The 13,303-nt window shown below is 43.5% G+C and overlaps 1 protein-coding gene across 1 annotated transcript in view; it reads right to left on the reverse strand.

Moving 5' to 3' along the window:
- The window catches only part of LOC139578370 (procollagen galactosyltransferase 2-like), a 30,911-nt gene extending 22,834 nt beyond the window's left edge, over positions 1 to 8,077 (reverse strand). Inside the window, exon 1 of the mRNA XM_071405860.1 lies at positions 7,729 to 8,077. Within this exon, the coding sequence (XP_071261961.1) occupies positions 7,729 to 7,967 (239 nt within the window). The 5' untranslated portion in view covers positions 7,968 to 8,077. The remainder of the gene's footprint in view (positions 1 to 7,728) is intronic.
- Between the last annotated feature and the right edge of the window lie 5,226 nt (positions 8,078 to 13,303).

Here is a 13,303-nt window from a genome sequence, read left to right on the forward strand (position 1 = left end):
ATTTGGTGTCTTTCATGTGTGATTTCATGAAAGATTGATTTTTATAGTAATATATTTGAATTTGGCATGCTACATTTTTTCTGGCTTTTGGCCAAGTGGGACGTATCATATCCCAGAGAAAACTGAAAGGCTGCTCAGCAAGGGAGAAGCCACTGCTCCAAAATCACCATAAAAAAAGCCAGACTACGGTTTGCACATGGGGACAAAGATCATAATTCTTGGAGAAATTTCCTCTGGTCTGATGAAACAAAAATAGAACTGTTTGGCCATAATGAGCATCGTTATGTTTGGAGGAAAAAGGGGGAGGCTTGCAAGCCGAAGAACACCATCCCAACTGTGAAGCACATCATGTTGTGGGGGTGCTTTGCTGCAGGAGGGACTGGTGCACTTTTTTATTTATTTTTTTATTTCACCTTTATTTAACCAGGTAGGCTAGTTGAGAACAAGTTCTCATTTGCAACTGCGACCTGGCCAAGATAAAGCATAGCAGTGTGAACAGACAACACAGAGTTACACATGGAGTAAACAATAAACAAGTCAATAACATGGTAGAAAAAAAAAAAAAAAGAGAATCTATATACAATGTGTGCAAAAGGCATGAGGTAGGCAAAAAAAAAACTTCACAAAAACTTCACAAAATACATGGCATTATGAGGAAAGTAAATGATGTGGATATATTGAAGCAACATCTCAAGACATCAGACAGGAAGTTAAAGCTTGGGTCTTCCAAATGGACAATGACCCCAAGCATACTTCTAAAGTTGTGGCAAAATGGCTTAAGGACAACACAGTCAAGAAATTGGAGTGACCATCACAAAGCCCTGATCTTAATCCCATAGAAAATTTGTGGGCAGAACTGAAAAAGCGTGTGCGAGCAAGGAGTCCTACAAACCTGACTCAGTTACACCAGCTCTGTCAGGAGGAATGGGCCAAAATTCAACCAACTTATTGCGGGAAGCTTGTGGAAGGCTACCCAAAACGTTTGACCCAAGTTAAACAATTTAAAGGCAATGCTACCAAATACGAATTGAGTGTATGTAAACTTGAAAGAAATAAAAGCTTAAATAAATAATTCTCTCTACTATTATTCTGACATTTCACATTCTTAAAATAAAGTGGTGATCCTAACTGACCTAAGACAGGACATTTTTACTAGGATTAAATGCCAGGAATTGTGAAAAACTGAATTTTTAAATGTATTTGGCTAAGGTGTATGTAAACTTCCGACTTCAACTGTATGTGTGTGTGTGCATTCTGCAGTAACTCCCCTCCCCCCAGGCTGACGTGGCTGCAGCAATACATGCTGTCCTGTCAGGGAGGGCGGGTGAAGGGGTGATTGAGACCTCCTAGCCATATTCCTCAGAACATTCACCGTCAACACAGGGCAGAATGACCCAAGCTCCTCCCCCCAAGAGCCTACACAACACCCCATCTTACCTCATCCTCCCACACCATGACCTATCATGACTTATCCATACACACTCTCAATCAGGCCACACAACTTCCAAATATAATCAGTCAGAAAATCTCTGTGTTCTTGCCCTCTGTCCTACCCCACATATGTCCTTCACAAAAATATAAATGTTAGTCATTTAGCAGACGCTCTTATACAGAGTGTCTTACAGGAGGAACTAGGGTTAAGTGCCTTGCTCAAGAGTACATTGACAGATTTTTCAAATAGTCGGCTCAGGGATTCTAACCAGCAATGCTCTTAACCACTATGCTACCTGCAAATCACGTTCAAATTCACACGTAATTTTCACTCACATGAAATACACAGACAGCAAAACAAATATTTCCTACTCGGTGATGTCTAGATAAATGCAAAGTGGTAGAAAAACATACAATCACAATAATTTAGTTTGTAAGGGGAAATGAGAAAGACAGAGAGAAAGGCGAGGGAGGGAAAGAGAGAGGGAGAAAGGGAGGGATATAGAGTAAGAGAACGTGAACAGAGGTAGTACAGTGTGTCTCTGTGGTTAAGCCAGCGTGATGACACACACAGACAGACTGACTTGGCTAAAATTATAGTTCCTCTGTGACAACACAAAGTCCTTCCGGCCACTGCTGAATAAATAATTTGTAACATCCCTCAAAACAGTTTACACAGCTTCCCCACCTCCCTCTCCCTCCCTCTCTCACACACACACAAAACACGCCTTAAAACACTTAAACTGAAACACACCTCCCCACCTCTCTTTCTCTCAGTCTTTTCCTGTCTTTCTGAAGAGAAATGGAATGCTTTGCCTGTCTGGATGCCAGTCTGTTTCAGCATTAGCCAGATCCATTGTTGGCCTGCTAGTATGTGCTGGAATACATGGGCAGCAGGGAGAAGAATTCACAATTTTATCCAACTCCACCTCTGGAACTACTGGTCAAGAGACAATCACTTCCATGCCAACAGGACCATCTATGTGAGGATCTATGTGTAATATGTTTCAGTTCTCCTCTGGGGATTCACTGACACATGGCCAGGGCTGTTCTGAGTATAGCCACAACTCCTTGCAGGGGACATGGAGCTGTTCTCTCTGCTGGCAGACACAGGTCTGGGGATAGTCCCATCTCCTCTCAGGTTTTATGAAGAAACCACTGGCTGAGTATTAACACTCCTCATGTGAAAATGGTAAGTGTTGAATAAATCATAAGTGTGTGTTCTGTTGTGTGAGTTAGGAGGTGGTACTGTCTCTGTTGTATGAGTGATGGAGTTCCTGTGTCACTGAGTTACTGCCTTCACTAAGCACAAGTCTGGCCCAAGGCTAGTAGAAATACACAGATACACACTGCACCACCACCACATGCAGACCCCAACAGACTGAAACTGGGCCAGAGCACTAAGGATAATCAAACACACACTCACATACCAGCCATGTGCCAGCGATATGATCTAATCCACAAAGAGAAAGAGAGAGACCAAGAGAAGGAAAACGAGAAAGAGAGAGAGAAATCAGAGCCCAAATTGACTGCTTCAAATCCCACAAAATCTTCTCTTGTCATTTCTTTAAAACAAATACCACCAAATATGTCAAAGGCTCCCCTCCTGACATGATTAAAAAGACATCCATTGGGAAATAGTTGGTGGTTGGAATGCTGGATCCAATATTGTTATCTGGTAGAAAGGGAGATTTTTGGAAGCAAGGGTCATGTTGGAGTAGGCAGCACTTCAAAAACTCCAAAATGCTCCTGGTTTATCTTTTACTCTAATGGCATTATACTCTTTGAAAACACTAAACTTCTGAAGAACATCCACCTGGTAACAAGTGGATCTGCTACCTATCTCCCCACCAAAGGATGGGACTGGGAGATATGGAATAGAGATAGAGATCCCAGCCTCGTAAAGAGCAGATCTGCAGCAGAGCCAGTAACACAACACACCATCAAAACTGACAGTGAGAACTATAAGATACAGACACATCTCTCATCATGTCCTTTAAAGTTTAGAATGTTGTTGGCAACCACTGGAATGTCCCTGTGATAGCAACATTATATACATCTAATCAAATGTATTTGTCACAGTTTACAGCAGGTATAAAAGGTGCAGTGAAATGCTTATGCACTAGCTAGCACAACAATGCAGTACATTCATCAAAAATCAATAATAGCAAGTATTAGAAGTAATAGAAGAGGTACAGTGCATAGTAATAATGGACTGGATTTACAAATATAATGTGGGCAGTGGAATCAATAGTATATATTAGAACAGCAGAGTTGACTTTGTGTGTGAGTGTATGTGAGCTCTTAGAGTGCTTGTGCGTGTGTGTTTATGGGTGTTTGTGTGTATATTTGTGTGTAAGGGTTGGATGTGTGGGTAGTCTGTACAAATAATTTCTACAGTAATAATGTATTGGTTATCTGGTGTAAATAGTCTCTAAAGTGCAGGGAGACAGCTAGGTTTAGCTTGTCAGCAGTCTGATGGCCTGGTGGTAGAAGCTCTCTCAGAGCCTTTTGGTCCAGGACCAGATGGTAACAGAGTGAACAGTCCATGGCTCGGGTGACTGGAGTCCTTGACGATGTCTGTCATAATAGCTGAGGCACACATGGTTTAGATGGTGTTCTCAGTCATATACAGTATCATTGAAAAATAATGGTTGTTGTTAATACTTTTCTGTTGTGGTTCAGACTTCGTGGTTTGTGCATCACATTATCATCATCAAAGATGTAATATGGAGAGCATAGAAACGACAATGGAATATATTTATTAGGCTTTTTCACACAAACAAAGTTCAGAGAACAGATTCTGTTGTCACAGTCAAAACACAGCAACAAATCATCTCTCTTCAGTTCACTTTCACCACCTGGAAAAGCACTTCCCATAAATAGCCCACAGACTCAGCTCCAGGCTACGGAGTTACTCCTGAACACTGCCCCAATGATGAGCTCAACCTTCTACTCCAGTCACAACACAGAGTCATGACCTCTGGGGACCAATCACAGGGCTGAGTCACATTCTCTTTGCCGTCTTTCGGATGGGACGTTAAACGGGTGTCCTGACTCTCTGAGGTCATTAAAGATCCCATGGCACTTATCGTAAGAGTAGGGGTGTTAACCCCGGTGTCCTGGCTAAATTCCAAATCTGGCCCTCAAACCATCACGGTCACCTAATCATCCCCAGTTTACAATTGGCTCATTCATCCCCCTCCTCTCCCCTGTAACTATTCCCCAGGTCGTTGCTGTAAATGAGAACGTGTTCTCAGTCAACTTACCTGGTAAAATAACAGATAAATATATATTTTTAATTCTATCAACCAATCACGAGCCTGGGTTCTGGCCCATGTCCAATCGTTGGCCTGTGGCCAGCTTAGTGTTGTCCTGAGGGCAGGGGAAGGAGGTGAGGGGAGAGAGAGGAGGGTACACTGTTTGAGCATGGCTGGAATGTGGCTTCACTCACTAACTTGCTCAATGCCACAGGGTAATTCTCAACACAAGCCTACCGACCACCCTGCCTCCGCCCCTGTCTCCCTTTTCCCCCTAATTCCCTGCATTCTTTCGCAGCACAGTGAGAGACTCTCTCACACCTCTCTTTGTCTTCTCTGTCAGACTCCGATACCTCCATTTGATTTTCAGACTACTGAAGCCTTCTATTGGGAGAGTGCGTTATCCCAACCAATCTTTCTCTATCATACACACAGACTGCTCTTCCTCCAGCCATCACAGAGAAGAAACTTACATGTGCCCCTAAATACATACACACTAACACACACTTTTCCCCCCATTTTTTTCTCTCACTTGAACAGTGACAGCTCCTTGTCCCAGGGGAGAGCAGGGGGGAATTGAAAGATGAGCAGTGTCCAAGCTCTACCCTTCAGCCCCAGAACAAACACACGCACACACATTAATCAGCCACTGGCACCAGGTCTGTGGCCAGCAGAATTTAATCTGCTGGCCACAAACCGTAACTCTACCACTTCTGTTGCTTTTCACTACCTCTCTCTTTATAGAAGTTGTATAACTACAGCTGTTAATACAATGCATATGTATTTCAACATTTGAAAACACATTCTCATGGGGACCTGGTTCCACTAGTTTGTAAAACAGAATGACAACATTTGACATTTGTTGTGTGTTGTATGACATTTACAATACTGTCATAAAAGGATGGGAGGAGGCTGTTGGCTCATGCACTTACAAAACAATGAAATGATCACAGCAACAGTGAGCATGGATTTTCCTCTCTTATATAAGAACCGAGTGAAATACACCACCTACAAACAGTGAGATTTGAGGCAAGCTTGGGAGAAACATTTTGACTCATTTTCTAGTCTAGCTCTGGCAGATTGTCATACTTACAAAACTCTTCTTTATGGTATAGTCATTATCAACACTGAATGTCTACTGTAGGCTGCTCAGCCACCCAATAAATGTCTCTTTGCCAAACACTTCTCATTGGCAGTCAGTATTGAGAGCTTGCAGAGCTGTACTGAGACCTTATCGGTTCTGACTCAGAGGAAGCTTCCAGACAGTAGAGTGCAGCAGTAGACAGATCCTATACAGCAGGGATCATCAATAACTTCAAACCTTGCTTACATTTGTATATGATCACGTGTCTCTCTACTATGCGTTTGAATTCTTGGGAACAGATTTCCAAAATTAAAATCACTTGGAGCTGATTTCCTGGTGTTTTTACAGTCTTTTGTGTCCAACAATGAACATTTTTGCTCAGAAGACTTGGGGGACCAAATCAAACCACCCTCTGGCCAATTTCAGCCTGTGAGCCGCCAGTTGGGGAACCCTGCTATAGGGTCTGCTGCTTCTATACATCTGGCTGTGCTATGTGGACATGATGTTCCACAGCTGGTTCCACCCTCAGGCTACGCTGGGACTTTTCGTCCCTCCCTAAATTACTTTGCTAGTGCTCAGTCAGACGCAAACTGTTTTGACTCTCAGGAAGGCTATGGAGGGGAGAAGAGAGATAAAGAGAGAGGTAGAAAAGAGGGTGTACAGTGGTAAATATGAGAGAATCTGCTTTATGAGGTCATGGAAGATGTAAAGTCAGATGAACTTCACCGTGGATGTTTATAAGTCAGGTACAGTACACTATCAGTAAAACGTACTGAATCCAAACTTTTACTTTCCTGTGGAAAATCAAAATGCCTCTATAGGATTAAATCTGGGGCAGATGCATAAGACAACATTTCAGGCTCAACTGAGCAGAGCCCTGCTCCAAACAGAACCACAGACTCTAGTGTCTGATTCTACTGTCTCTATCCAGTGTGTGGTTGTGTGCTGGATGCCACAAGTGGGATTGATGGGTCTAGGCCCCTGTCTTTGTTAGTTAAAGGGCTCCACATAAACATGTTGGCTCAGTCATTTGGCCGTCTACTCTTGCGGAAGTGTCCTAGTGGGTCTAGTCCTAGTGTGTGTGTGTGTGTGTGTTGGGAGGTGCATGGTCTCATTGAGAAGCAGAAAGACATAAAGCTGCAAACAAAAGCAAGCGTTTGAAAGGATGAGTGGAACACACAATACAAAAGCACCCCACAGGGCATGACAGCAATTCTGGGAGAAACAGAGAAAATACATTAATAAAATATCAAGTCTCTCAAAAAGTGTCGATGTCATGTGCAACAGAAGAGGTATCTGGGCAGTCTCCACATGCTTCTGTACTGACTTGTTTTGTCCCTGTAGACTAGTCATCCAGATCGCTCCACTGCACTTTACGCATGACTTCCTTAGTGTGCTAGCTGAGCTCCCACCTTCTGTGCCTCTGTCATAGCCGCTCAGTGTCTGGTGTCTACGTACTCTCTCGCATCTCCAGGCAGGCTGCCTGCTGGCCAGGCCTTATTACTGCAATCACGATCCTTAAACTTTAACTGCCTATGGAAAATGTAGGGGCCCCCATCCCCGGAAGCTGTTTTAGGACCCCTGATTTCCGCAGTGTGTGCGTAAAGAAAAATAGCACCATCATTAACATCCTCTACCCTTTCATCTTATCCTAACATGAAATTAGGAACCCGGGAGACACGCGAAGAGAGCGCGTTGTAAAACACAGCAACAGGTCACGTTCACGCTGACAGCGGCATCTCTGTTCTTTACGTGGACATGAGGTTCTTATTATAATACCCTACAACAATAACAGCTTTATGTTGGCCTACCTCTATGTGTGCACTTTTTTGTAGCCTAATAAAGTGCAAATCCGGAATAGTGGCGGGTGCGCGGATCTATACGTCACTTGGTGCTGTATTGAAGACACGTTGGCCAAAAGAAAGTTATTAGAAAGTTAGTTGCGTTTCTCACCATATAGCGATCCGCTCCTTCGGGTAGTCTAGCCTGTCGATGCAGCCCAGGTAGTGCGGCAGGCTGTGCGCCGCGTTGCGAGCCAGAATGGCGATCATGACTTTTGGCTTCAGCAGGGACGATTCGGGTCGGACCGGGTCCTGCACCAGAGTCGCTATGTCTGACATGCCACCGGGCACGAGGGCGACAAGTAGAGCGCAGAACAGCCCGACTCCCACGGCTCCAAACGCAGGCATCATTCGCCCGCACCGTTATTCAGACCTGAGCTCCGCCGCGACTGAATATGAGAGTGAACGTTAGCGATGGTGGGAGTGAGCAAATAAGGTAGGAAGGGGGAGGGGATGGAGTGTATGACCGAGGGAGAGAGGTTACCTCTAGAGTCTACCTCCTCCCCCAAACTTTCCTAAAGCGTTCCTACGGCTTTCCCAATGCCCCCCTCTCTCGCTCTCTCTATGAGAGAATACATGGACATTACAGGGGACAAATGTGCACATGTTCAAGAATAACTTAATTTCAGTAAGTAACACATAACATTTCTTACTCAAATCCAGCACTTTACTGCGCTGTAGAACTGATAGCCTAGTATGCTGTATTTGTCAGTTCAAGTCTATGCATGTGCATTGTATAAACTGTATGCTATTCTAGAGGGAATATGTGTATAAATGTGTGACTAACATAGGTTGTTTGTGGTTGTAAAGTCAGATTATTTTTAACAGCATGTGGTTTGACTGCTTGGGCATGGCTACATTGTCCTCCCTCCCTCTGCTGTTTCTATAACTCTCCTCCTTTCCTTACATGTATGGTAAGTACATAATTCATTTTCACAATCCCCTGTCTGCATGCCTCCTTTCCCCACTTCCTTATTCTCTCTGTATTTCCCCTTTCTTTTTCCATCCCTCCTCTCTGACTGACTGTTTCTTGGGTGGTGCAGCTGCAGCAGCAGGGTTCTCAGAGTACCATGAGTGACATCAGTCCCAGCTGCAGACAGACAGACGGACAGGCAGAAGGACAGACACGGACAGACGGACAAACATACAGGCAGAAGGACAGACACTTATTTACCCAATAGTGAAGCCACCTGTTGATGTTTCCATTCTTGATTGAAATGGTCTAATGAGTGTTCATTACCATTAACCCTGTAGTTGGATGGATGTTCCTGATGAGAGATGTCTGGACAGGAGTACTAAGTAGACATGTCTATCTGTCCATTGTGTTGAAGCAGGGTCCAAGCAATCCAATTAGCTCCCCCTAGTGCCCCAATAAAGTAGCGACAGTTGGAATCCATCAACGTTCCTTTAAACAGTAATGATTATGAAGCTTTATAAAGTAATAATCCGAAAGATGAGCCTGAGAATGTAAGCCACACCATGTATTCATTTATTTCCTGGCTTGACTTGTTTTTGTAGTCTGAAGACAACATTAGTCAATAGTAGTCAATGTTCCTGAATTCAGATTTCCAGAACCAGACTTACAGTATGTTGTTTTGTGATATGCCCTTAGTTACATTTTGAAACAATTGTATCTATGCACTTGCATATAATGCAGACAGTTTTTCCTTGCAATGTCTGTATACCTCCTACTCTGAAATGTTTTACCATATGTTCTCCGTTTTATCCCAAAGCCTTTGCTTTACAATTGTCGCTACATACAGTACCAGTCAAAAGTTTGGACACATCTAATCATTCAAGGTTTATTTTTAATTTTTACTATTTTCTACATTGTAGAATAATAGTGAAGACATCAAAACTATGACATAACACATATGGAATCATGTAGTAACCAAAAAAGTGTTAAACAAATCAAAATATGTTATATTTGAGATTCTTTAAAGTAGCCACCCTTTGCCTTGATGACAACTTTGCACACTCTTGGCATTCTCTCAACCAGCTTCATGAGGTAGTCACCTGGAATGCATTTCAATTAACCTGTGGGCTTTGTTAGAAGTTAATTAGTGGAATTTCTTTCTTTCTAAAATGCGTTTGAGCCAATCAGTTGTGTTGTGACATGGTAGGGGGGTATACAGAAGATTTTACCTATTTGGTAAAATACCAAGTCCATATTATGGCAAGAACAGCTCAAATAAGGAAAGAGAAATGACAGTCCATCATTGCTTTAAGACATGAAGGTCAGTCAATGCGGAAAATGTCAAGAACTTTGAAAGTTTCCTCAAGTGGAGTCGTAAAATCCATCAAGCACTATGATAAAACTGTCTCTCATAAGGACCACCACAGGAAAGGAAGACCCAGAGCTCCTCTGCTGCAGAGGATAAGTTCATTAGAGTTACCAGCCTCAGAAACTGCAGCCCAAATAAATGCTTCACAGAGTTCAAGTAACAGACATCTCAACATCAACTGTTCAGAGGAGACTGTGTGAAATCAGGCGTTTATGGTCGAATTGCTGCAAAAAAAACACTACTAAAGTACACCAATAAGAAGATGAGACTTACTTGGGCCAAGAAACACGAGCAATTGACACAAGACCGGTGGAAATCTGTCCTTTGGTCTGATGAGTCCAAATATGAGAAATTTGGTTCAAACCCTGGGTCTTTGTGAGATGCAGAGTAGGTGAACGGATGATCTCCGCATGTACGGTTCCCACCGTTAAGCATGGAGGTGAAGGTGTGGTGGTGCTTTGCTGATGACACTGTCAGTGATTTTAGAATTCAAGCCACACTTAACTAGCATGGCTACCACAGCATTCTACAGCGATACGCCATCCCATCTGGTTTGCGTTTAGTGGGACTATCATTTGTTTTTCAACAGGAAAATGACCCAACACACCTGCAGGCTGTGTAAGGGCTATTTTACCAAGGAAAGTGATGGAGTGCTGCATCAGATGACCTGGCCTCCACAATCACCCAACATCAACCCAATTGAGATGGTTTGGGATGAGTTGGACCGTAGAGTGAATGAAAATCTGCCAACAAGTCCTCAGCATATGTGGGAACTCCTTCAAGATGGTTGGAAAAGCATTACATGTGAAGCTGGTTGAGAGAATGCCAAGTGTGTGCAAAGCTGTCATCAAGGCAAAGGGTAGCTACTTTGAAGAATCTAAAATATATTTTGATTTGTTTAACACTTTTTTGGTTACTACATGATTCCATATGTGTCATTTCATAGTTTTGATGTCTTCACTATTCTTCTACAATGTAGAAAATAGTAAAAATAAAGAAAAACCCTTGAATGAGTAGGTGTGTCCAAACTTTTGATTGGTACTGTACTTCACTTTCAACCTTTGTGTAATGAAGAACTCAATGAATGGCTGATATTCCACTTCTGTTTGGGATAAATGCACGGTTCCATTTTGTCTGGAAGGGAAACAATTTCTAAATCACCAGTACTACATGCTTTATGATGACTACTGCCAAGTTTATGCTGTTCTAAACTGTCATCCAACACATTCCCTAACTGCATAGATCTACAATTTTAGAGCCCCTCAAAATAGTAGGGTAGATCCTCGTAGTTTGAAAATGTAATGGTCCTCAAGTACATGTATTGGTCCCAAATTGTCAACAAATCATCAAGCCCTAAATGAGTTGAATGAGGTATGTATGTCCCGGGCTACAACAAAAATGTGTGCTGTTGGGGGTACTGGAGAACTGGAGTTGGGAAACACTGCTGTGGAACCCCGTAGAGCACCGGCGAGAGGAATTATGCACACCCAACATTTGCTCACAAGCTTGACTGAAAAATATGACAACAGAAACAATATGTCTTGTCTCTGTTTGCTGCTTTCAAAAGTGTCTTTTATGAAACATTTCTGGAGCAGGTTGCTCAGCAGAAGGAGCCCTCACTGTGGCCAACACACTCAGAGGGAGGGACGGAGGAAGTTGGGGTGGATGGGGGGTCTGAGGTCCCATCCTTTAATTCTTCCAGGGCTCTCAGCCACAGATGGGGGAACAAAACACTCCATGGGGTCAGAGGGTAGAGTGTCTTAGACACAAGTAGTCTGTCACGTACAGCCTCCTCTCCTCTCACAGCCTACATACCAGTGGAGGTTGCTGAGGGGAGAACGGCTCATAATGATGTCCAGAACGAAGCAAATGCAACGGAATCAAACACATGGAAACCATATGTTTGATGTATTTGGTACCATTCCACTGATTCCGCTCCAGTCATTACCACGAGCCTGTTCTCCCCAATTAAGGTGCCACCAACGTGTGATACATAGTTGGGCCTACATGTACTATACCCAACCGGATGTTACTGCTCCCTCCCTTATCATGTGAAGTAGATGCAGTATGTGACAGGCACTATTCCCAGTAGAATGCTATGACTACATCCTGGAGTTCTCTGAATTCCCATGTAAAGCACTTGGAGGCGCTCCATGAATGCATTTCAATCCATTATAGTGTATCAATAGCTGTGGCTCCTCTGATCTGAAGGTTGTCTGCCTGAGTAATCCAGTGCATATGGATCAGCATCTCAAGGCTGTATATAGAAATAGGGAGACAGTTGGAGAGGCAGCTACTGCAGTGGAGCTAAAGCCAGGTACTAAGAGCTGCCTGGCGGGTGTATTAGCTGGGTAATAGGAGAGAGATGGAGAGAGAGGCAGAGAGATAGAAGCTGCTGGATTGAGTTAACATTAATAGCTAAGTGAAATCCCAGAAAGAGAACAGCCAATAAGGGCAGAGCTAGAGCCTGTCAATCATCACTGGTCACCTCCCCTCTCCAGGCACTGCTCCATCACTCACTCCCACTGGGATCTCACTGTGACACACACACAGAAATAGTAGCCCCACATACACTGGTCATACACACAGTTCCAGGAGATAAACCTCCAGGAACTATGTGTGTGTATGTGTGAGGTGTGCAACACACTGCAAAGTGGGCCTTAAACCTCTCTGAGCCAGACTGCTAGAACATGCTGTACCCTAATGAGTGCACACTCACAAGGGGAGGGAGGGGTTTATTGGGCCCTTACATCATAGTGGAAAGAACATTGTCTTGCCCATATTCCTGTCTGAGGTTAACGGGCAACATCCATCTCTCTCTGTCGGAGAGATTGGCTAGCTGTGAGAAGTAGGCCCACTGGGACTTTTTCCTCTCTCCCTGTGCTGCTGTACAGTGGCTGCTGATTATAACCTCATGTGTCCCTGTGAGACAGAGAGACTGTGTGTGTGTGTGTGTGTTCTGCTCCAGCCCCTTGTGAGGTACAGTAGCGCTATAAACCAACACTATAAACCTGACTACTATGTACTGGTTTCTAAATAGAAGTCCACATCCATCCCTGTGACCACACACATGACTCAAGGCAAACAGAGATCTCAGATGTTTAACATATTAGCTTTCAATAGTTGTGAGAATGCATTTCATAATGTGAAACTTTCTCCTGTATGTCCTTACATATATCCACTATGTCCATCTGTCTCACACGGAACAGGCTGTTTGTAATTCATGACGCCTCAGGTGCAGTTCTGATATTCTACCACCAGACTACGCACAGCATCAGTCTTGACCTGAAGTGGTCCATCACCGTTTGTAGAAACTGCAACATGGCTTTGGGACTATTACCAGAGGAAAATCATCACGACTTTTCAATCCAACGGTGATGTAAGCATGACAGGACTTTCCTT

Source organism: Salvelinus alpinus, chromosome 6 (assembly GCF_045679555.1).
Source record: "Salvelinus alpinus chromosome 6, SLU_Salpinus.1, whole genome shotgun sequence".
Lineage (NCBI taxonomy): Eukaryota > Metazoa > Chordata > Actinopteri > Salmoniformes > Salmonidae > Salvelinus > Salvelinus alpinus.